The sequence below is a fragment of the Pelodiscus sinensis genome, unplaced genomic scaffold (assembly GCF_049634645.1).
Source record: "Pelodiscus sinensis isolate JC-2024 unplaced genomic scaffold, ASM4963464v1 ctg84, whole genome shotgun sequence".
Classification (NCBI taxonomy): domain Eukaryota; kingdom Metazoa; phylum Chordata; order Testudines; family Trionychidae; genus Pelodiscus; species Pelodiscus sinensis.
In genome coordinates this window covers 120,869-145,732 of record NW_027465889.1, presented here as the reverse complement: position 1 = coordinate 145,732, position 24,864 = coordinate 120,869, and the positions used below count along the sequence as shown (strand labels likewise).

Below are 24,864 nucleotides of genomic sequence, written 5' to 3'. Positions count from 1 at the left end.
TTATGTGCCGAAAGTGTCCATCTGCTTTGTACATTGGACAAACGTCTCAGACACTTCGCCAAAGGATCAATGCCCACAAAACAGATATCAGACAGGATCACAAAGAAAAAACAGTTTCTTGCCATTTCAACCAGAAAGGACATTGTCTCAACGACTTAATTACCTGCATCCTGCTTCAAAAGCCTTTTAAAACTGCACTCGAAAGGGAATCCTCTGAACTGTTATTCATGCTAAAATTCGACACTTTGCGCGGGGGTCTCAACAAAGACTCTAGTTATCTTACCCATTACAAAGATAGCTTCCCCAATTATCACCTCTAATATGCCTATATACAAATGCGAGAAGTATGGGTAATAAGCAGGAAGAACTGGAATTGCTAACCAATAAATACAACTATGATATCATTGGTATTACAGAAACCTGGTGGGATGGGATGCATGATTGGAATATTGGTATGGAAGGGTACGGCTTGCTCAGGAAGGACAGACAGGGAAAAAAGGGAGGAGGGGTTGCCTTGTATATTAAAAATGTACACACTTGGACTGAAGTGGAGATGAACGTAGGAGATAGCTGTGTAGAGAGTCTCTGGGTTAAGCTAAAAGGGGTAAAAAACGAGGGTGATATCATGCTAGGAGTCTACTACAGGCCACCTAGCCAGGTGGAAGAGGTGGATGAGGCCTTTTTTAAACAATTAACAAAACTATCCAAAGCCCAAGATTTGGTGGTGATGGGGGACTTCAACTATCCAGACATATGTTGGGAAACTAACACAGCGAGGCACAGGCTATCCAATAAGTTTCTGGACTGCATTGGAGACAACTTTCTGTTTCAGAAGGTTGAAAAAGCTACCAGAGGAGAAGCTGTTCTGGATTTGGTTTTAACAAATAGGGAGGAACTAGTTGAGAACTTGAAAGTGGAAGACAGTATAGGGGACAGTGATCACGAAATAATAGAGTTCATGATCTTAAGGAAAGGTAGAAGGGAGACCAGCACAATTGAGGTTATGGATTTCAGGAAGGCAGATTTTGATAAGCTCAGAGAACTTGTAGGTAAGGTCCCATGGGAAGCAAGACTGAAGGGAAAAACAACTGAGGAGAGTTGGAAGTATTTCAAAGGGACGTTGTTAAGGGCCCAAAAGCAAACAATTCCGCTGTGTAGGAAAGATAGAAAATATGGCAAAAGACCAGCTTGGCTTAACAAGGAGATCTTGCATGATCTCAAAATAAAAAAGGAGTCATATAAAAAATGGAAACTAGGACAACTAACAAAGGATGAATATAGGCAAGCAACACGGGAATGCAGGGGCTAGATTAGAAAGGCAAAGGCACAAAATGAGATCAAACTAGCTACAGGCATAAAGGGAAACAAGAAGACCTTTTATAAATACATTAAAAGCAAGAGGAAGACCAAGGACAGGGTAGGCCCACTGCTTAGTGAGGAGGGAGAAGCAGTAACAGGAAACTTGGAAATGGCGGAGATGCTCAATGACTTCTTTGTTTCGGTCTTCACCGAGAAGTCTGGAGGTGTGCCTAACGTAGTGAATACAAGCAGAGAGAGGGTAAGTTTAGAAGATAGGATACACAAAGAACAAGTTAAAAATCACTTAGGAAAGTTAGACGTCAGCAAGTCACCAGGTCCTGATGAAATGCATCCCAGGATACTCAAGGAGCTGATAGAGGAGGTATCTGAGCCTTTAGCTATGATCTTTGAAAAATCATGGCAGACAGGGGAGATTCCAGAAGACTGGAAAAGGGCAAATATTGTGCCCATCTATAAAAAGGGAAATAAGAACAACCCAGGAAACTACAGACCGGTCAGTTTAACGTCTGTCCCAGGGAAGATAATGGAGCAGGTAATTAAGGAAATCATATGCAAACACTTGGAAGGTAATAAAGTGATAGGGAATAGCCAGCATGGGTTTGTGAAGAACAAGTCATGCCAAACTAATCTGATAGCTTTCTTTGATAAGATAACGAGCCTTGTGGATAAGGGAGAAGCGGTGGATGTCATATACCTAGACTTTAGTAAGGCATTTGATACGGTCTCGCATGATATTCGTATTGATAAACTAGGCAAATATAACTTCGATAGGGCCACGATAGGGGGGGTGCATAATTGGCTGGATAACCGTAGTCAGAGAGTTGTACTTAATGGTTCTAAATCCTGCTGGAAAGGGATAACAAGTGGAGTTCCTCAAGGGTCTGTTTTGGGACCCGTACTGTTCAATATCTTCATCAATGATGTAGATATTGGGATAGAGAGTACGCTTATTAAGTTTGCAGATGATACCAAACTGGGTGGGGTTGCAACTTCTTTGGAGGATAGGGACATAATTCAAAATGACCTTAGCAAGTTAGAGAAATGGTCAGAGGTAAACAGGATGAGGTTTAATAAAGAGAAATGCAAAGTGCTCCACTTAGGAAGGAACAATCAGTTCCATACATACAAGATGGGAAGCGACTGTCTAGGAAGGAGCATGGTGGAAAGGGATCTAGGGGTCATAGTGGACCACAAGTTGAATATGAGCCAACAGTGTGATGCTGTTGCAAAAAAAGCAAATATGATTCTAGGTTGTATCAACAGGTGTGTTGTAAGCAAAACTCGTGAAGTCATTCTGCCGCTCTACTCTGCACTAGTTAGGCCTCAGCTGGAGTACTGTGTCCAGTTCTGGGCGCCACATTTCAAGAAAGATGTGGAGAAATTGGAAAGGGTACAGAGAAGAGCGACAAGAATGATTAAAGGTTTAGAGAACATGACCTATGAAGCCAGGCTTCATGAACTGGGCTTGTTTAGTTTGGAAAAAAGAAGATTAAGGGGGGACATGATAGCGGTTTTCAAATATCTAAAAGGGTGTCACAAGGAGGAAGGCGAAAATTTGTTCCTCTTGGTTTCTGAGGACAGGACAAGGAGTAATGGGCTTAAAGTGCAGCAGGGGAGGTTTAGATTGGACATTAGGAAAAAATTCCTAACTGTCAGGGTTGTCAAATATTGGAATAAATTGCCAAGGGAGGTGGTGGAATCTCCCTCTCTGGAGATATTTAAGAACAGGTTAGATAGACATCTGTCAGGGATGGTGTAGACGGAGCTTGATCCTGCCTTGAGGGCGGGGGGCTGGACTCGATGACCTCTCGAGGTCCCTTCCAGTCCTATTATTCTATGATTCTATGAATATCATTAGCTTACGGACATTTACCTCCCCTCCCCCCCCGCCTCCCCCTTCTGTTCTGAAATTTGATTTCTCCTTTTCATATGTGTTCTTTTTTTAAATTGTATCCTTTGGTATATATGGTTGTGACTATTTTCTTCCACTATTTGATCTGAGGAAGTGGGTCTGGCCCACGAAAGCTCATCACCTAATAAACCATCTTGTTAGTCTTTAAAGTGCTACATAGTCCTGTATTTTGCTTCAGCTACACCAGACTAACACGGCTACATTTCTATCACTATTCCCAGCTATCTATGTTTCTAATGATCAGATCCCCCATTTCTAACACCTGCCTTTTCCTGACGACTGGAGTTCCCTCCCCCAGAGATGTATCCTCAGTGTGAGAGGATCCCACATTCTCTGGAAGGATGGTCCCTACTATGGGATGTATCAGAGGGGTAGCCGTGTTAGTCTGAATCTGCAAAAGCGACAAGGAGTCCACCATAGGATGGTTTCCCTTGCTCCAGATGAATATTCTCTTTCCCTGAGCCTTTCATCCTCTTTAACAACACCGGGGTTGTCTGACCTGGAGGTGGGACAGTTCTACAGTGTCCTGGAAAGCCTCATCTATGTACCTCTCTGCCTCCCTTAGCTCCTCCAGGTCAGCCACTCTGGCCTTCAAAGCCCGTACACAGTGTGAGGGCCAGGTGCTCCTTGCACTGAATGCACACATACGCCACTTGTCCACAGGGCGGTAATCGTACATGCTACATTGGGTGCAACAAACAGGATCGCCACGCTCTGCTGCTGGATTCTCTCCTGCAGATAATTAGATTATTGATAGGGTTTTTATTTAAATGAGGTAGTTTTGGTTGTGGTTTAGTTTAAAAGTTTTAAGGAATGTCAAGTGTATCTAGCCCCCTTCAACCTCTCCCTCCAGACTCCCTCACAGAAGTCCCTGTTAGCTGCCCCTTTTCACAAAGCTCCCTGGTTGCTTACTAGCGGGCTGTATATAGCCCTGGACTTCCTGATAGCCCTACCCCCGGTGAAGGCTTGACCAGTGAACAGAGGGTTCTACATTTCAAGTCCTCGTTAAGAAGCTCCCGGCTTCCAACTGCCGGCCCCAGCACATGGTCCTTTAAACAAATAGTGCAGCACATGAATCTCTAAACAGACAAACACAAGCTCAGCACACAGTATCTTTCAAGCAACCAGCAAGAAGTAACCCCGAAACACAAACCCATACACTATAGACAGTGCAGTCCTTTGAAGTTCATAACACTTTCCTGGGCTAAATGCTGTGTCCCCTCCTTGAGAGGTCACGTGTAATCCTGGCCCACAGTAACACATTACCTTTGCGTTTCATTGAGTGGACACTAAAGGTGCTCGTTTTCCCAGGATATTGCAGCAAAATGTCATGTCCATCACAGCCAATACTAAAACATCCTTGGAATTTCTAAATGATTATAGGTAACTCAGAGTGTTGCTTCCAGTGTGGGGAACTGCAAACTGGCCCTTGTCTTGACAGATGCATGGGAACTGAACACAGAACCACAATATGCTGGTGGCTTCAAGACAAGTGATCCTGGTTTGATCACACTTTAATGTGCAAACAGAATTAAGCCTGCCATTGCTACCTTCCTCTGGGGATGTCTGGCCCTCCTCTTGGCCCTTTGGCAGCATTGCCAACTCTTTTATGATTTTATTATGTCGCGTGAGATTGAATGGCTTTCGTAATGACTGAGCTCCTGGAGGCAAGTGAGAGACCGTTATTCTGCCATATTCTGAAAGTGGTTTGGAGCAAAGTTTGCAAATATGACACTTGTGTTGGAGCAGCTCAGAAGCCAGAGGGCAAATACTGAGCAAGCACTCACAACTGGATTGAAAATTGTGAGATTGAATGGCAGAATCTCATGGCTTGAGGCCTGGGTGTGGCAGTACTGGAGATGTCACGGCTCCGCCCTCTCTCCATCTGTCTCCCCACTTTCTGAGACCTGTGACAATCGGTACTGCTGTCTGCTGGCAGACTCTCTTCCCTTTCACGTTGTGCGCACCAGCCTCTTCGGGGGCTGTGTCGAATATCTTTGTCCTGCCACTCCCAGCTCCCACCTTCTCACTTGCCCTCTGCCAGGTCTTTCTCTCCCCTACGTCCACCTGGTAGCTCCTCCCTGACCACCACCCTCTGACTTGGATGCCTGAATCTCTCGCTGCTTTAGGGCCATCAACTTCCTTTCAAGGTCCCTGTGTCGCACACAGCAGTTTCCTGCAATGTCCTTGAAATACACAAAGTTTGTGTGTTGTTGTGGGCCATGACTCTCCCTGATATCTCGGGGGAGGGGGGCATGAGATGTGAGTCCTGGAAAGTGTGGTGAACTCCAAAGGACAATGGGTGTCATGGGTGGGAGTAACACGGGGTAGACAGGGGACTGTGCAGCCTGGAAAAACCCTGGTCAAGAGATGGGTAGAAATTAGGGATGTGAAGGTTTAGCCGGTTAACTAACAAGCTAAGTTGACTGGTGGGGGCTAGAGCAGCGGGGGCCCCCGTGGATAGGGGCTGCTCTAGCATCCAGGGGAGCTGCAGGCAAGGGTTGCTATGATCAGGCTGGAGTAGCCGCTGCCTGGGGGCAGGAGGAGCACTCCAGCCTCCCAGTGCTCCCGTTAAATCGGTAAACCTATGGAACAGGATTTTACATCGCTGGTAGAAATGTGGGCCTCTGCCCAAGAGAGGTGACAACTGAGGAGCACTTCCATTTATTCATCTCGTTCCTTCAAGGTTGAGAAGTTGAAGCTGGACAACTTGTTTTCTTTGGGTGGTCTGCTCCACGTAGGGGTATGAGCACTCAAGCTAGAGAGCTTTCTGTGGCAGTACTTGTCAGCATGAAGCATGTGCCCAGTGCTACCATCCAAGGGTACAAAAGGCAGAGCTACCCTGAATCTCCCTCCATTCCTTCTCACTGGAGGGGTTTGTAAGGACTGTCCCTTCTTTTGGCAAATTACAGATAGCTGTCAGTGTAAATAGCATAGATAGGGGTTCTCTTTGTTTTCTTTTTTGTCCCTGAAATGGAATGGATTAGGCCCAGATGACAGCAGCTACTTATCTGCCACAGTCTTGTGGCTCGCTGAGATGGAGACACACTCATGCAGCACACTCACTAGCCTGGGTTGCTCCTCACTGTTGTACTGCATCCAATCAACTTACTTGTCCTCCCTTTGGCTCCCTTCCCAGCTCTGCCTTCCCTTGCCCCCTCTGCTTTTCTTTCTCATCTTGCTGTTACTGCCTCAAACTCCACCTTGTCCACCTGTTGGGCAGTTTCATGCTGTGATTTCTCTGCACCACCCCACATTGGTGTATCTCAGGATCTATTCCTGTCCTCGGAGCACCTTTCCCAGGCCTAAGCAAGAGCTCTGTGCCGCTTGAAAGTGTCACTCTCACCTCAGAAGTTGATCCAATAAAAGATACTGGGGGCAATGCCCCTTGCTTGCTGCGCTTGCTAACCCCCCTGTTGCAGGGGGTAGGCATCTCTGGCTCTCCCTCCAGCCACTGGGGAGGGCTGGGCTGCGGCTGCGTCAGTCCGGGCCCCTTCTCCCTCCTGTCCTACCAACCAGGGTCCCTTCCCTCTCCTCCGACCCCTGTCCACCAGCCAGGGTCCCTGACCACCTGCTAGACCTCTTCTCCTCTCTCCCCTCCCCCCCCAGCCAGGCCCTTTTTCTCCTTCCCCACCGTGCAGCCTAACCCTAATCCCGGTGGTTCTTCCTTTTGTCCCCCAGTCAACGGGGAGGGCCAATCTTCCCCCTCCATCCCCTCCCACTGGCCCGTGGGCCCCCTGCCTAGCGGCTCTTTGCCTCTCCCCCCCACCACTGCGGGGGCTGAGCCACACTGGGACCCAGTTTTCCCTCCTGGCTCACCCGGAGAAGCTGGGCCCAAGCCGTGTGCAACCAGACCAATCCTTAACCACCCTGGTATTGCAGCACGAGGAGGAAGGCCACAGGCCGTTTGGTTTGTGGCTCCCCCAACCACAGGAGAGGGTGGAGGGAGGGGCTGCAGGACACAGGGTGACGCATGACGTCGCTCTGTTGTCCCGCAGGAAAACCTTTCTTTAGTAGAACTCACTCGCCTGTCTCTCCAATTCCCTAGGACTAACACAGCTATAGCAACACCGTATACAGCAGCTGTCAGCAATCAAGCCATTAAGCATGGTCAGGCTGAGTCTGAGCTGAGGAAAGGGGTCTTGGTTCACACAGGAATGGTTGTGTTGATGTTCTCTGGCTGTGTTGTGTAGGAGACCAGACTAAAGAATCACAGTGGTCTGGACTTAGACTCTGTGAAAGTCTTGGGCTGTGTTTCCTTCCTTCCCCTTTGTGTGTAGCCAGCCTGTGTTTGCCAGCTGCTTGGGCAAGGAAGGTCTGTCTCCCCGGGGTCTGTGCAGTGCCCAATGGGATGGGCGCCAGTCCTGTGTGCAGCACAGGCATGGGTGCCCTTCCAGGCTGGAAGGATAATTGACATTGACATTTCTTGCTTTTTTCCAGATCTCCTGGGAAGTGCCTGAGATTCATCGAGAGTCTTGCACGAAGAAAGGGAAAAAAGAGGCAGGTACCGGGAGAGGGGCAGCCCTTTGTAATTCCTCCCACAGCATGCTGGGTCGCTAGGCTGTAGGCTCTGAATGTATTCAGCAGGGGGCTTAGTGCATTCCTCCTCCTGTGGGCTCCAGGGCAACATATGGATCGTATTAGGACCAGAACAGCAGCCTCTCTTCAGTATGATCCTTGTTACAAAACCTGCCTGGTTTAGAAGGAAGGCACCTACAGAAATATAATACTCAACACATGGAAGAAAGGGGAAATTGATCATAATGAATAGGAAGTTAGAAATTCTAGAAAACTGATTAGGGAAGTAAAATGTAGCAAGGAGAAATCTACATGGCCAGTAGATTTAAGACAATAAGGGGCTTTTAAAATAAATTATGAACAAAAAGAATCCTGACCATGCTAATTCCATAAAGACCAAACTGTTCAGTAAATATTTCTGAATAGAAGGGGAGAAGAGATGATCCTACAGTCTCATCCTACGGTTATGACATGCTCTCTGTTCTGTTTGCATCCCTGGAAGATGTTGACAGAAGCTACTAAAGTCAGACATTTTTAAATCACCTGGTCTAGCTAAAACTCTTGGATACAAGTTGATTCCAGGCAAGTTGATTCCAGGCAAGATAATGGAGTGGCTGATAGAGGGCTCAGTTAATAAAGAAGTAAGAGAGGATAATATTCTTTAAGGCTGCAGATGTCTCATGGAAGTTACGGATTCTATGACTTTCTGTGACTTCTGTAGTGGCTGGTGCATCTGGCCCATGCATTGCCTGAGCAGCTCAGGCAGCCTCTGAGCCAGTCACACAAGCCATTGCTGGGGCAGTCTTGGTCCATTATGTGTCCTGCCTCTGGCACCAGTGGGGATCCTGACCATGTGCTCCCGTGCCACCCCCCTCAGCATCCATGGTGCGGCCTGGCCGGGCCCCCACCAGCATCTGCAGTGCCCCTGCCCAATACCCCTCCCCCCAACTTAGTCAGGGGTGTGTGGTACAAGATGTGGTCTCCTCATCTCAAAAAAGATATACTGGCATTGGAAAAGGTTCAGAAAAGGGGAACAAAAATAAGGGGTTTGGAACAGGTCCAATATGAGGAGAGATTAAAGAGACTGGGACTGTACAGCTTGGAAAAGAGGAGACTAAGGGGGGATAGGATAGAGGTCTATAAAATCATGAGCGGTGTGGAGAAAGTGAATAAGGAAAAGTTATTTACTTGTTCCCATAATATAAGAACTAGGGGCCACCAAATGAAATTAATGGGCAGCAGGTTTAAAACAAAGAAAAGGAAGTTCTTCTTCACACAGCGCATAGTCAATCTGTGGAACTCCTTGCCTGAGGAGGCTGTGAAGGCTAGAACTATAACAGGGTTTAAAAGAGAACTAGATAACCTCCATGAATTTAAGTCCATAAATGGCTATTAGCCAGTATGGGTAAGGAATGGTGTCCCTAGCTCTGTTTGTCAGAGGGTGGAGATGGATGGCAGGAGAGAGATGGCTTGATCATTACCTGTTTGATTCATTCCCTCTGGAGCACCTAGTATTGGTCACTGTCGGCAGACAGGACACTGGGCTGGATGGACATTTGGTCTGACCTAGTATGGCCGTTCTTCTGAATTTTAATTTACTGCCTGTTACCTGTCCATGACTTTTACTTAAAATACCTGTGCCTAAAACGTAGCCTTAAGTATGTTTAACACTAATCAACATGGTTTTATGGAAACTAGGTTGTCAAACTAATGTGATATCTTTTTTTTATGAGATCCCAAGCTTTCTTGATAAAGGCAAGAGTGTTAGACTTCTGTAAGGCATTTGACTTGGGGCCACATGACATTTTGATTAAAAAATAACAATATAAAATCAATATGATATATGTTAAATTGATTAAACATTGGCTAACTCATAAAATAATAGAATCCTAGAACACTAGGACTGGAAGGAACCTTGAGAGGTCATTGAGTCCAGCCCCCTGCCCCCATGGCAGGACCAAACACTGTCTAGACCAGCGGTTCCCAACCTTTTCCAGATGGGGACCCATTTTGACAATTCAGGAAGACGTGGCGACCCAGGGCAATTAAAAAAATGTGTGACTGGCTCCTTAAGAGCCACCTGGGGAGACACCTGGCGACATTTTTGAAATATAATGGCAATCCCTATTTGGGCCCCGACCCATAGGCTGGGAAACCGTGGTCTAGACCATCCCTGACTGGTGTCTGTCTAACCTGCTCTTAGATATCTCCAGTGATGGAGATTCCACATCCCCCTGGGCAATTTATTCCAGTGTTTAACCACCCTGACAGTGAGGAAGTTTTTCCTAATGTCCAACCTAAACCTCCCTTGCTGCAATATAAGCCCATTGCTTCTTGTCCTATCCTCAGAGGCCAAGGAGAACACGTTTTTCCCTCCTCTTGGTGACACCCTTTTAGATACCTGAAAACCGCTATCATGTCCCCCCCCCCCCCCAGTCTTCTCTTTTCTAAACTAAACAAACCCAATTCTTTCAGCATTGCCTCATAGCTCATGCTTTCCAGGCCTTTAATCATTTGTGTTGCTCTTCTCTAGACCTTCTCCAATTTCTCCACCTCTTTCTTGAAATGCGGTGCCCGGAACTGGACACAGTACTCCAGCTGAGGCCTAACCAGCGCAGAGTAGAGTGGAAGAATGACTTCTCGTGTCTTGCTTACAACACTCCTGTTAATGCATCCCAGAATCATGTTTGCTGTTTTTGCAACAGTGTCACACTGTTGACTCATATTTAGCTTGTGGTCCACTATGACACCTAAATACCTTTCAGCAGGACTTCTTTCTAGACAGTAGCTTCCCATTGTGTGTGTGTGAAACGGTATTGTTCCTTCCTAAGTGGAATACTTTGCATTTGTCCTTGTTAAACTTCATCCTGTTTACCTCAGACCATTTCTCCAGTTTGTCCAGATCATTTTGAATTATGACCCTATCTTCCAAAGCACTTGCAGCCCTTTCCATCTTGGTATCAGCTGCAAACCTAATAATCATACTCTCTATGCCATCATCTAAATCATTGACACAGATATTAAACAGAACTGGTCCCAAAACAGACCTCTGCAGAACCCCACTTGTTATTCCCTTCTAGCAGGATTGTGAATCATTAATTACTCTCTGAGAATGGTTATCCAGCCAGTTATACACCCACCTTATAATAGCCCCATTTAGGTTACATTTTCCTAGTTTATTGATAAGGTCGTGTGAGACTGTGTCAAATGCCTTACTAAAGTCTAGGTATACCATGTCCACTGCTTCTCCCTTATTCACAAGGCTTGATATCCTATTAAAGAATGCTATCTGATTGGTTTGACATGATTTGTTCTCTACAAATCCATGCTGGCTGTTACCTATCACCTCCTTATCTTCCAGATGTTTGCAGATGGATTCCTTAATTACCTGCTCCATTATCTTCCCTGGCACAGATGTTGGGCTGACTGGTCTGTAGTTTCCTGGGTTGTTCTTATTTCCCTTTTTATAGATGGGTGCTAGATTTTCCCTTTTCCAGTCTTCTGGAATCTCTCCCAACTTCCATGACTTTTCAAAGATGACAGCGAAAGGCTCAGATACCTCCTCTATCAGCTCCTTGAGTATTCTAGGATGCATTTCATTAGGCCCTGGTGACTTGCAGACATCTAACTTTTCTAAGTGATTTTTAACTTGTTCTTTTATTTTAACTTCTAAACCTACCCCATTTCCACTAGCATTCTCTGGTAGGCATCTCGTTACCATCCATCTCTTCTTGACGAAAACCAAAACAAAGAATTCATTAAGCACCTCTGCCATTTTTAAGTTTCCTGTTATTGTTTCTCCCTCTTCGTTGAGCAATGGGACCCTATCCTTGGTCTTCTTCTTGCTCCTAATATACTTGTAGAAAATCTTCCTGTTATCCTTTATGGTCCTAGCTAGAATTAGCTCGTTTTGTGCCTTTGCCTTTCTAATCTTCCCCCTACATACTTATGGTGTTTGCTTATATCCATCCTTTGTAATATTCATCCTTTGTAATTTGACCTAGTTTCCACTTTTTATACAACGCCTTTTTGATTTTTAGATCATATAAGATCTCCTGGTTGATCCAAGGTGGTCTTCTGCCATACTTGCTATCTTTCCTACACAGGGGAATAGTTTGCTTTTGGGCCCTTAATAATGTCCCTTTAAGCTCTCTTCAGTTGTTCTTCCTCTTAGTCTTGCTTTCCATGGGACCTTACCTACTAGCTCTCCGAGTTTACTAAAATCTGCCTTCCAGAAATCCATTGTCTCTGTTTTGCTTTCTTCCTTAGAATCATGAACACTATGATTTCATGGTCACTTCCACCCAAGCTGCCTTCCACAAGTTATCGGTTCTGTACAGGGGTGACGGGAAGAAAGTCTGTGGCCTGTGGCGTAGCTGAGGTCCAGCTAGGTGACTGGATAGTCCCTTCTGGTCTTAAATTAGGAAGCTCTGCTGGCCCATCCCTGCGCAGAGCAGAGCTCATCTGTATTGCTGCTAGCAGCACTCAGTTAAAGCAGTGATCCCCTCGATGCCTATAGCAGCCTGGGACTGGCACTTCTGCCCCTACTTCCCTCTGTATCTGTCCCTGTGCCACTGGTGCAAACTGTCTGTGTCTTTCTGTATCTTTTGCTCCCTGCCCAGTCAGGGTGGAGGCGCTGTGGGGAGCTGCTGCCTGGCCAGCATTTTCCTTCAGAATCATGAACAAAGGCTCATTTGTGGGCAATGCAGAGCCCTGCACAAAGCTGCTGTTTGTTGGGAACAACAACACTAAAGCCACAATTGTTCAGTGAGATTCTTTGGACCTTTCTAAATCTGTAGGCCCCCCCCCCCACACCCTTCCCTCCCACTGCAGCAAAGGAGCCAACGTACCTGCCCCCAGGACCTCCACCCTTCAAGCTGAGGGCCTACTGTGGAGGAGCTTGGATCCTCCTGAAGTGTAGGTGGATTCATTGTTGGACTAATGGGAACATCCAGAGACACCCGTACTGGGTCACAACCCATAGTTTGAAAACTATTATTTTTAGAGAAAGGCAATTTAGACAGCCTGTGGCAAAAATCCAGTGTCCCCAGGTAAGTTGTTCCAATGGTTAATTATTCTCCCAGATGAAAATTACATTTTTTTGAGTCTGAATTTGTCAAGCATCCGCCTCCAGCTGTTGATTGGATATTGTTCAGCATTTGTCTACTAGTTTTAACAAGTAGTCTGCCATCAGAAATAGTCTCCCTTATAGCTGCTTGTAGTCCAGTAGTTTTCAAACTACGGATCACAACCCAGAGTACTAGGTTGTGGAATGTCAGGCACTAGTTGCCTGGCTGTAGGGTGGCCAGAGGACCAGCAGCAGTGCTCAGCCAAGCTTCCTGCCTGTCCAGGCACCACAGATCGTACTGTGCCCTGGAAGCGGCCAGCAGGAGATCCAACCCTAGGTGGGGCCAGGGAGGAGGCACAGGGGGTACTCTGTGCCCTGCGCCCATTCTGAGCACCAGCTCCACACCCCATTGGCTGGGAATTGGACCAGGCTTACAGCATTAATGCTCTTTGGGCTTAATTTCCTTTAAGGGTTTGACCTTTTCCAGCACCACCAATAAACTCTGCCCATCACACCCTTTTCTGTTCTGAGGCCAGTCCCCCTTTGCCTGTAGTGAGTGGCCCAGCACTCAGTTAAGGTCTCAGATCTTGGCATTATACCTGCCCTCAGTCTCGGTGGCCTTTCTGTTTTTTCTTTTCATCCCTGAATCGGTTCTTCCCCACAACAGTACCTGAGGTGGTAGCAGAGTCTAGTGGATGGGCACAGGTTTGGTAATTGAGGGGCCCGGGCTCTGTGACATTGACCAGCCAGGTGACTTTGGTTAACCACTTCTCTGTGCCTGTTTTGCCTCCTGTTTAAGCTTCAGGCTGTCTCTTCTCATGGGCATGTACAGCTCCCAAAACAATGGGGCCCTAGTCTTAGTTGAGTATGTGAGGTAACCTTGTAATGCAAATAATTTATTATATATTTGAGAGAGTCTGTCTGTATCTGTCTGTCCAAGAACTCCTAAATAGTAAGAGCTAGGCCCACCAAATTCGCTATACAGCTTCCTCCTATCATAGCTTAAAGGAAGATGTGGGTTTGATTGTGCCAGGAATGGGATCGCTTCTCAGAAACTACAGTAAACTTCTGATAATCCGGCACCTTTAGGACCCAGGGGTGCCGGATTATCAGATATGCCGGAGTACCGGAAGGGGAGCTATGAGGGGTCTGGGGTGGAGGGTCGGCGGGGAATTGCGCAGTGTGGGAGAGGGCGGCGCTGTGGGACCAACCCAGCGGCACCCCAGCTGCTCTGCCCCCGGCCTCCCCAAGTACACTGCTGCTGAAACTGACCAGCTGCTGACTTGGGGAAGCTGGGGGCAGAGCAGCTGGGGTGCTGCGGGATTCGTCCCACAGTGCCGCCCCTCACCTGAGCGGTACTACGGGACCAACCCAGCAGCACCCCCGCTGTTCTGCCCCCGGCTTCCGCAAGTCAGCCGCTGGTCAGTTTCAGCAGCAGCGGTCTTGGAGAAGCCGGGGGCAGAGCAGCTCCAATTGTTTGGCTCGCCGGAGCACTTCCGGGTTCCAGTTGGTGCCGGACTATCAGGAGTGCCGGATCACTGGATGCCGGACAATTGGAGTTTTACTGTATACAGAAAAGAGAATCACCAGGTAGGTGAACGGCACCTTTTAGGGAGGGCAGTGGAAAGCGGGGAGGGCTGAAGCTCTCCCCCATTTATACGGGAACATGCTGTTCCCCTTTGTCAGGGAGTAAGGGGAAAGTGCCAGTTTTTTGCATTCCTCACTCTGGCTGGGGAGCACAGGGAGCAGATGAACCTGGATCTGCCCCAGCCAGGGGACATGTACCCCTCCCCTGGCTGTGCCTTCTGGAGTTATAATGGCCATAGAGAGGCGCTTCTCACCTGGCACAAGTTGCTGTGGTGAGAGAGGGCTGGGGTAGTCCTCTCTCCCTGGGCCAGCCTGCAGACTGAATCCCACAGCCGCATCTCCTCCCCAGAGCACTGATTGAAATGAAGAATGGACGTTTTCATTTTATTTTCCAAAAAAAAATTAGTTTAAGGACTCAGGCAACACTGGGTAAATCTTCTAGGACATAATAAAAGTAAGCAACATGTGTCAGGATATTTAAGGACTGGTTTCGAAGGATACTCAGAGCTATAATGCCATGATAGGAATCAATGGCATATATTCACCTGGGATATCCGAATCAGTTCTGCTTACCGAGGGAAAAAAAGGAGGGGATTTTCGGGTGGGTTAACCAAAGTAGTAGAGGATATTTGAGGGAAGAGAATCTAAAAAGTGCCACTGTGGTTTGGCTTAACCAGGTAAAAGAAGCAGTGATAGATTAGAAAGGTATATTCAAAAAAGTGGAAGTCAGATCCTAGTGAGGAAAATAGAAAGGACCATAAGCTTTGTCAAATTAAGTGTAAAAATATAATAAGTCAAAAAGGAGTTTAAAGAACAACTAGACAAAAACTCAAAAAGTAATACTAAAATGTTTAAGTACATAAGAAGCAAGAAACCAGTTAAACAATCATTGGGGCTCTTGGACGATCGAGATGCTAAAAGAGCACTTAAAGATGATAAAGTCATAGCGGAGAAGCTAAATGAATTCTCTGCTTCAGTCTTCACAGCCGAGGATATTGAAGAGATTCTCAAACCTGAGCCATTCTTTTTAGGTGACAAATCTGAGAAATTGTCCCAGATTGAGGTGTCGTTAGAGGAGGTTTTGGAACAAATTGATAAACTTAACAGTAACAAGTCACCGGAACCAGATGGCATTCACCCAAGAGTTCTGAAAGAACTCAAATGGGAAATTGCAGGACTATTAATTGTGGTTTGTAACTTATCCTTTAAATCAGCTTTCTATACCTAATGACTGGCAGATAGCTAACGTGACACTAATATTTTTAAAAAGGCTCTAGAGGTGATCCCAGCAATTACAGACTGGTAAGTCTAATGTTAGTACCAGGCAAATTAGCTGAAACTATAGTAAAGAATAAAATTGTCTGGCATGTGGATGAACATAATATGTTGGGGGAAAGTCAACATGATTTCTGTAAAGGGAAATCATGCCTTACTAATCTGCTAGAGTTCTTTGAGGGGGGTCAGCACTCATGTGGACAAGGGGGATCCGGTGGATATAGTGTACTTAGATTTCCAGAAAGCCTTTGACAAGGTCCCTCACCAAAGGCTCTTAAGTAAAGTAAGTTGTCATGGAATAAGAAGGAAGGTCCCTTCGTGGACTGGTAACTGGTTAAGACAGGAAACAAAGGGTAGGAATAAATGGTCAGTTTTCTGAGTGGAGAAAGGTAACCAGTGGGGTCCTCCAAGGGTCTGTGTGTACTGGGACCCATCCTATTCAATTTATTTATTAAATGGTCTAGAGAAAGGGGTAAACAGTGAGGTGTCAAAATTTGCAGATGATCCCAAACTGCTCAAGAGAGTTAAGACCAAAGCAGCCTGTGAAGAGCTTTAAAGAGATCTCACTGAACTAAGGGTGATTGGACAACAAAATGGCAAATGAAATTTAATGTAGATAAATGTAAAGTAATGCACACTGGAAAATATAATCAATCCCAGCTATACATACAATATGATGGGGACCAATTTAGCTACAACTACTCGAGAGAGATCTTGGAGTCATTGTGGGTAGTTCTCTGAAAACATCCACTCGGTATGCAGTGGCAGTCAAAAAAGCAAATAGAATGTTAGGAGTCATTTTCTATCCCTTTTTTAATAAGACAGAAAATATGTTATTGCCTCTATATAAAACCATGGTACATCTACATCTTGAATACTGTGTATAGATGTGGTCAGTTCATCTACAAAATATATACTGGCATTAGAAAAGGTTCAGAAAAGGGCAACAAAAATGATGAGGGGTTTGGAATGGGTCCCATATGAAGAGAGATTAAAAAGACTTGGACTTTTCAGCTTACAAAAGAGGAGACTAAGGGGGGATATGATAGAAGTCTATAAAATCATGACTGGTATGGAAAAAGTGAATAAGGAAAAGTATTTACTTATTCCCACAATATAAGAACATGAGGTCACCAAATAAAATTAATAGGAAGCAGTTTTAAATCAAACAAAAGGAAGTTTTTCTTTACTCAGTGCACTGTCAACCTGTGGAACTCCTTGCCAGAGGATGTTGTGAAGGCTAGAACTTTAACAGGGTTCAAAAAAGAGCCAAATAGATTCATGGAGGTTTGGTCCATCAATAGCTATTAGCCAGGATGGGTAGGTATGGTGTCCCTAGTGTCTGTTTTTCTGGAGGTGGGTGACAGGAGGGATCATGTGAGGATTACCTATTGTGATCCCTCCCTCTGGGGCATGTGGTATTGGCCACTGTCAGCAGACAGGATACTGGACTAGATGGACCTTGGTCTAACCCAGTATGGCTGCTGTTATGTTCTAAGAGGTTGTGAATTAGGAGTGGAAAAAGACTTCCGTGTGAGGAGATGGTAAAAGGATCAGCACCGTGTGTAATTAGTTGAGGGTGCTAGTGAGGATGTGAAAGATTGTGTAAGTTCTCTGGGCCTTGGCCTGTGCTGTGGACCTTGGGAAAGCCTACATGGTTGGTGCTATTGTCGTGCAAAATCACTATCTAGGTGAATGGTAGATCAGAAAGCCTCTCCCAATACAGACAAGGAGAGTCAATGAAATCGAAAAGAAACTGGTTTAAAACTGATTGGACACTTTTTACACACAATGCCCAATAAAGCTATTATAAAACTTCCCTTGCCAGAGTGTATCCTGGAGCTTGTCAGGGTTCAGAGGAAGGTGAGATGTTTCTCTGATAAACCAACCATATGTACAAAAGAGGCCCTCCTGCATTATGTATAAACCAGCAACTTCTCTCCTGGCTGGTGAGTCCTTTACTGTCTTCAGGGGGCGAGGGATGTTCCTACCTTTCTCTGAAACAGCTGGTGCTGACTCCTCAGGTGAATAACCAGGCAGTGTGCATCACTGTTCCAGTCAAGTGAGCCTTGTGTTTGTGACCGTTAATCCCCTTGACGCTGCGTCTGACGAACTGGGTTGCTGCCAGGCCTCTTTTCTACATGTCAGTCTGGTCTGGGAGAAGCATTTTAGAGGTTAGCCTGGCTGCTGTGGTGCTAAGAATTTGATTGATGCAGCAGCCTTTAAATTGTGGTTCAGCCACATGCAATTTGAGGGCAATTATAGCAATTCTCAGTGCTTGGGCTGGGTGAGTGCCTACTCGTATAGAGTCTGTGTGCCTGAGACATCCATCCAGACACATCCGTGGCCTGTTTCCAAACATTCATAATTGGATTTGAAAAATAACCTCTTGTACCTGCCCAAAGCCTGCTCTCAACCTGTGGGAAGTGTCATGTCAAAGTTTCTGGCTCTTTGATTTTCCACTGCAGTCAGAAGAAATCACTGGCTTTTCTAGTGGCATTCTTAGCCTGGCCATGCTGCCTGCTGGGCCAAGTCACTGCACAGACCCCCGAAGTCAGGAGGTAGAGAGGGAGGATGCAGGGCTGTAGTGCTGGACCTCACCACAAGGAGGCACTGTGTGGTAGCAAATCTATGACCCACTCTCCTGCAGGGCTGTGTCTACACTGGGCCACTTATTCCGGAAAAGCGGCTGCTTTTCCGGAATAAGCTGCGAGCTGTCTACACTGGCCGCTTGCTTTTTCGGAAAAGCAATGATGAGCTACTGTAAAATTGTCAATGTTTTTCCGGAAAAACTATGCTGCTCCCATTCGGGCAAAAGTCCTTTTCCGTAAAAACTGTTCCGGAAAAGGGCCAGTATAGACAGCACAGTAGTCTTTTCCGCAAAAAATCCACAATCGCGAAAATGACGATCGGGGCTTTTTTCCGGAAAAGCGCGTCTACATTGGCCACGGACGCTTTTCCGGAAAAAGTGCTTTTACGGAAAAGCATCCTGCCAATGTAGACGTGCTTTTTCCGGAAATACTTATAACAGAAAACTGTTCCATTTTAAGCATTTCCGGAAAAGGGTGCCAGTGTAGACGTAGCCTAGCTGTTGGCAGAATTGGGAACTATTTTAAAACCAGACCTTGAAAGTGGGTTCAGCCAACAGTTATGGAGAGAAAAAAGAGGGGTGGAGTGGTGGGGCAGTGATACAGGCAACTCTTGGGCTCCTTTCATGAGCTGAATTCAGATGTGTTTTTCTCATTGAATTTTACTGACCCTTTCCCTGCTTCGCTGTATTAATTTTAGTAGCGTTAAAAGAGAGAAGCAGAGGAATTTCCCCTGGTCATTCGAAGCATATTGATAGGAGGAAATGCAATCTGGCTCTGTGATGTTTGTTTTAAATAATAATAAACCTCTGGCCTTGGAGCACTTCAAATTTGGTACCATTTCCTAAAGTAGCTGCTGCCAAGAGATGTAGGTGGGCATCAGGCTGGGGTGGCACAGGGAGGAGTCATGGGGAGGACTTTTTAGCTAGCAGGTGCTGACTGCCCCCTGCACTGTGGCAATATTTCCTTTATGGTAATCTCTCTGCCCTACCCCTCTGGACACAAGCTTGCCCAGCCAATCACACTTGATTTTTGAGTTTGAGGGCTACAGGAGTCTTCAGAGCTGCAGCAATGGAAATAAGAAGTCTTTCTATAAATATTCTAGAAGCAAGAGGAAGACTGAGGACAGGGCAGGCCCATTGCTGCGTGGGGAGGGAGAAACAGTAACAGGAAATTTGGAAATGGCAGAGGTGCTTCATGACGTCTTTGTTTTGGTCTTCACCAAGAAGTCTGATGATGAAGGAATGCCTAACATAGTGAATACTAGTGAGAATGGGGTAGGTTTAGAAGATAAAATAAAAAAAGAACAAGTTAAAAATCACTTAGAAAAGGTAGATGTCTGCATGTCACCAGGGCCTGATTAATGCATCCTAGAACAGTGTTTTTCAACTTTTTTTTATAAAGTACCCCTTAAAAAAAAAAGTACCTCAGTACCTAGTTTTCAGACACACCAAATTTTTTTCTACCATTGCAACACGTTTGTTGAAACAACTTAATCGTAGCTGGGTGGGCGATGAAATTTTTGGGTGTAAAAAGTACAAAAATAATAAAGCGCTGTAAAACTTAAAACAAAAATTCAGTTTTCTCCAAATTTCAGTTGTTGACATACCTCCCAGACTTCTCTTGAGTACCCCAAGGGTACTCGTACCACTGGTTGAAAAACACTGTCCTAGAATACTCAAGGACCTGATAGAGGAAGTATCTGAGTCTTTAGCTATCATCTTTGAAAAATCATGGAAGACAGGAAGATTCCAGAAGACTGGAAAAGGGCAAATATAATGTTCATCTATAAAAAGGGAAATAAGAGTTACCCGGGAAACTACAGACCAGTCAGTTTAACTTCTGTGCCAGGGACGATAATGGAGCAAGTAATTAAGGAATTCATCTGCAAACACCTGGAAGATAATAAGGTGATAGGTAACAGCCAGCATGGATTTGTTAAGCACAAATTATGTCAAATCAATCTGACATCCTTCTTTGATAGGATAATGAGTCTTGTGGATAAGGGAGAAGGAGTGTTGTGAACAAGACACGAGAAGGAATGATTCTTCCACTCTACCCTGCACTGATTAGGCCTCAGTTGGAGTATTGTGTCCAGGTCTGTGCACCACATTTCAAGAAAGATGTGGAGAAATTGGAGAAGGTCCTGAGAAGAGTTAAAAGAATGATTAAAGGTGTAGAAACCATGACCTATGAAGAAAGACTAAAAGAATTGGGCTTAGTTAGGAAAGGAGAAGACTGAGAGGGGATATGATAGCAGTTTTCAGATATCTAAAAGAGTGTCACAAAGAGGAGGGAGAAAAATTGTTGTCCTTGGCCTCTGGGGATAGGACAAGAAGCAATGGGCTTAAACTGCAGCAAGGGAGGTTTTGATTAGACATTAGGAAAAACTTCCTAACTGTCAGGGTGGTTAAACACTGGAATACATTGCCTAGGGAGGTTGTGGAATCTCTGTCTCTGGAGATATTTAAGAGCAGGTTAGATGGACATCTATCAGATAGACATCTATCAGGGACAGTCTAGATGGTACTGGGTCCTGCTATGAGGGCAGGGGACTGGACTCGATCTCTCAAGATCTCCTCCAGTTCTAGTGTTCTATGATTCTATGGTCTGTTTGGCTTCAAACAGGGTATGAGGTGATATTGGGGACTGAGGATAGTAATGTTTATTAGGTTTTGGGTTTGAGAACCAGTGGTGTGCTCCATACGGAATAGAGTTCATGACCGGCCTGCCCCATTCCTGCCCTAGTCAGTGCACTCAATAGTGCACTACATGATCAAAGGATCCTGCTGTAGCAAAACAGGGTAAAATTTCTCCTTTAATTTCTCAGCATTCAAGAGTTGGAAATCTGGGCTCTAGGCTCCTACCTTGCCATAAAGGTAATTAACCTGCTTTGTTTGGCATGCTGAGGCCTCAGCTGAAGTTCTGTGTCCAGTTCTAGGCACCATACTTCAGGCAAGATATAGACAAATTAGAGAGAGCCCAGGGGAGAGCAAGAAAAATAAAATGTTTAGAAAACTTGACTTATGAGGAAAGGTTAAAAGAAACTGGGCATGTTAGTCTTAAGAAAACTGACATTGGAAGAAACTCAAATGTGAAATTGCAGATACTAACTTGTGGATATAACCTATAATTTAAATCAGCTTCTCTACCGGATGACTCAAGGATAGCGAATATGACAACAATTTGTAGAAAAAGGTTCCAGAAGTAATCTTCGCAATTGTAGGTCCATGAGCCTCACTTCATTACCAAGAAAATTAGTTGAAACTATAGTAAAGAACAGAATTCAGACACAGATAAACACAATTTGTTGAGGAAGAGTCAGCATGTTTTTTGTAAAGGGAAATCATGCTTCAGCAGTCTACTAGAATTCTCTGAGGGCATCAATAAGCAGGTGGACAAGGAGGATGCAGTGGATATAGTGTACTTTAAATTTTCAGAAGGCTTTTGACCTCACCAAAGGCTCTTAAGCAAAGGAAGCTGTCATGGGGTAAAAGGGAAGGTCCTCTCATGTGCTCAGTAACTGGTTAAAAAACAAGTAACAAAGAGTAGGAATAAATGGTCAGTGTTCAGAATGGAGGGAGGTAAATAGTGGTGTCTCCCAGGGATCTGTACTGGAGCCAGTGCTGTTCAACATGTTCAAATGTTAATAAATGTAAAGTCATGCACTTTGGAAAACCTTATCCCAATTATCCATCTAACATGATGGGGTGTAAATTAACTGCTAGCACTCAAGAAAGAAACCTTAGAGTCATAGGCTGTGTCTAGATTATGTCCCTCTTTTGCCAGAGGGATGTAAATTAGACACTTCGAAATTGCAAATGAAGCTGGGATTTGAATTTCCTGTGCTTCATTTGCATACTCACGTAATGATTTGCTCTTTTGAAAAAGTGCTATTTTGACCGTAAAATCGCAGTCTAGATGCAGTTCTTTCGAAAAGGGAAGGCTTTTTCGAAAGATCCTGTAAACTTCAAATCCTGGGTTCATTTGCAATTTTGAAGTGCCTAATTTACATCCCTCTGTCGAAAGAGGGGTGTGGTCTAGACACACCCGTAGTGAGTAATTCTCTCAAAGCATCTGCTCAATGTGCAGCGACAGTCCTAAACCTAACAGAGTTCTGTTCATTCCCTCTGGGCACCTGGCATTGACCTCTGTCTGGAGACAGGACACTGGCGTAGATGTGCCGTTGGTCTGACTCAATATGGACATTTTTATGTTAAAGGCTGCTATAAAGGGGACAGTGATCAGTTGTTCTCCATGTCCAGTGATGATAGGACAAGAAGTATTAGACTTCATCTGCAGCAAAGGAGATTTCATTTGGTACAGTGGAACCTCATGTATTTGATCTAATGGGGGGACAGATCAGATAATCAAAAATTCTGATAATCAGGAGAATGGGCAGGGCTCAGTTCAGGGAATACAGAGAGGTGGCTAATGAAGGTTAGGACAATGGGGGTTCTACTGTATTAGGAAAAACTTTCTAACCATACAGGTAGTTAAGCTCTAGAACAGGCTTCTAAGGGAGGTTGAGTCTCTAACTTGAAGTTGTAAAATCTGCAATTAGAGGACTTCAGTACCTTAAGCAGAGGTTAGGGATCTATTATGGGGTGGATGGGTGCAGTTCAGTGGCCTCTGATGTGCAAGAGGTCAGACTACATGATCATGATGGTCCTTTTTGACCTTTGAGTCTATGCATTATGGAACCTCCTTCACTGGATGTTTTAAAGAACAGGTAGCCCAAACACCCTGCCAGTGAGGTTTACCTGGTCCTGCCTCAGTGAAATGATAGAACTTCATGACTTCTCAAAGTCTATTCCAGCCTGCATTTCTATGATGTCAAGGCCATCATCCTTCATGGTAAAGAATCTCCTAGTTCAGGGGTGGCCAACCCGTTAGAGACGAAGAGCCAGAACAGCAGTGGATAGAGTGCGAAGGGCCATGTACTGGGGGGCGGGAGGGGAGAGAGAGTTGTTGAGGGGGGAAAAAAATGGGCTGTGGGAAAATAGGTGCCAGTACACCGTCCCAGGGCATACCATCACAAAAAAAGCACTGGGAAGGGGTGAGAGGTACAAGCTTTGGGAGGGGATTTGGGTGCAGGAGGAAGTAGAGAAGAGGATGCTGGCTCAGGGAGGGGGCTCCAGGCTGGGGAGTGTTGGGCTCAGGGGGAGGGGTGGGGTGCTGAGCAAAGCCGCAGGCTTGTGGCTGTGAGGGTGTAGGAGTTTGGGCTGGGGTGCATGAGGGGGCTCAGGGCAGGGAGGTTGGGAGTATGATGGGCTCGGGACACAGATTTTCAGTGTGTGGGTGATGCAGGAGTGTTGTGGCAGAAGACTGGGGATGTGGAGGTGCAGGAGTTTGGGGATGTGAGAGGCTCAGTACAGAAACCCCCTGTCCTGAGCCTCTCACATCCCCAAAGGCTCAGGTTTGGAATCTGGGGGTGTGTGCAGGAATGTTACGATGCTGTGGCCAGATGGGGGCGTGTTGGCCAGGCTTCATTTTTAAATAAAATACTATGTCAAACACAAAATGTTTCAGCGTTGTCTTTATTTATGAGAGGGGTGGGGAACCTGTTTTGAGTCAGGGGTCACTGACCCACAGAAAAGTCAGTCAGGGCCACACAAGTGAGATGCAAAAAAACAGCTGCTCCAAAAAACCCCAAGCCTCACTAATGTGGCCCCAACTGTGCTGGTGGGGGCAGGGGACAGGGTGCTGGGGAGGGGTACTCCTGGGGGAGGGGGGAGTGTAGCCAGGGGGAGGGGACAGAGTCAGCTGAGGCCAGTACCTGGGGATCCGGGGTTGCTCTTCCCCTGCCCTCTCCCAGGCACCACCCCCTCTTCCCCCGCTCTAACCCAATCCCCCTCCCCTTCCCCAGAGCCAGGTGCACCCCCCAACCCAATCCCCCTCCCTTTCCCCAGAGCCAGACACCTGCCCTCCCTGCTCTAACCCAATCCCCCTCCCCCACTAACCTTATGCCCAGGTCCCGGAACTGCTGCTGGCGCCGCCGCCCCCGGAGCCCTCACCGCTGCAGCTGCCTGAGCACGTGCAGTCTGGGACGCTGTGTGTGACCCGGCCTGCACGTGCAGGATATGATGCAGTGCACTGGGGGCTGTGAACACGCATGCAGCTCTCAGTTGTCTGGCCGTGAGAGCGGCTGACCTGAGCAGTTCCATGAGGAACCGCAGTTTTTTTTTCTTCACGAGCCGCATGCAGCTCGCGAGCCGCGGGTTGGCAACCCCTGTCCTAGTTGCTTCTTTGTAGCTGTGCATATTCATGGGCATGACATACCTCAGATAGTGTTCTCGAATGCTGGGAATTGTAGTTCTGTCACCCACTGACTTGGCTTTGAGTTTCTTCCCTGCAATTACTGTTTACATGAGTAAGAGGGTTCCATGCAAGGATATCAGTGGTTTGAGGGGCCTTTTTGACAGGTCCAGTGTCATGGCTGTTTACTCTCTCCTTGCAGGTGGAGTGTCACAATTATATCCGCATTCTGGAGTTTGCTGATGAGACCCACCTCTTCGCCTGTGGGACCTTTGCTTTCGATCCGCAATGCGGCTTCATTGTAAGTGCCCCCTGCCCGTCCGGTGTAAGGTGTGTTG

General features: G+C 46.1%; 1 protein-coding gene across 2 annotated transcripts in view; it reads left to right on the top strand.

The window, feature by feature from the left end:
- Nucleotides 1-24,864, top strand: part of SEMA4F (ssemaphorin 4F) — a 130,888-nt gene that overhangs the window by 46,071 nt on the left and 59,953 nt on the right. For both annotated transcript variants that reach the window (XM_075916064.1, XM_075916066.1), the window contains exons 3-4: nt 7,673-7,732; nt 24,729-24,827. In XM_075916064.1, the coding sequence (XP_075772179.1) occupies nt 7,673-7,732; nt 24,729-24,827 (159 nt within the window). The remainder of the gene's footprint in view (nt 1-7,672; nt 7,733-24,728; nt 24,828-24,864) is intronic.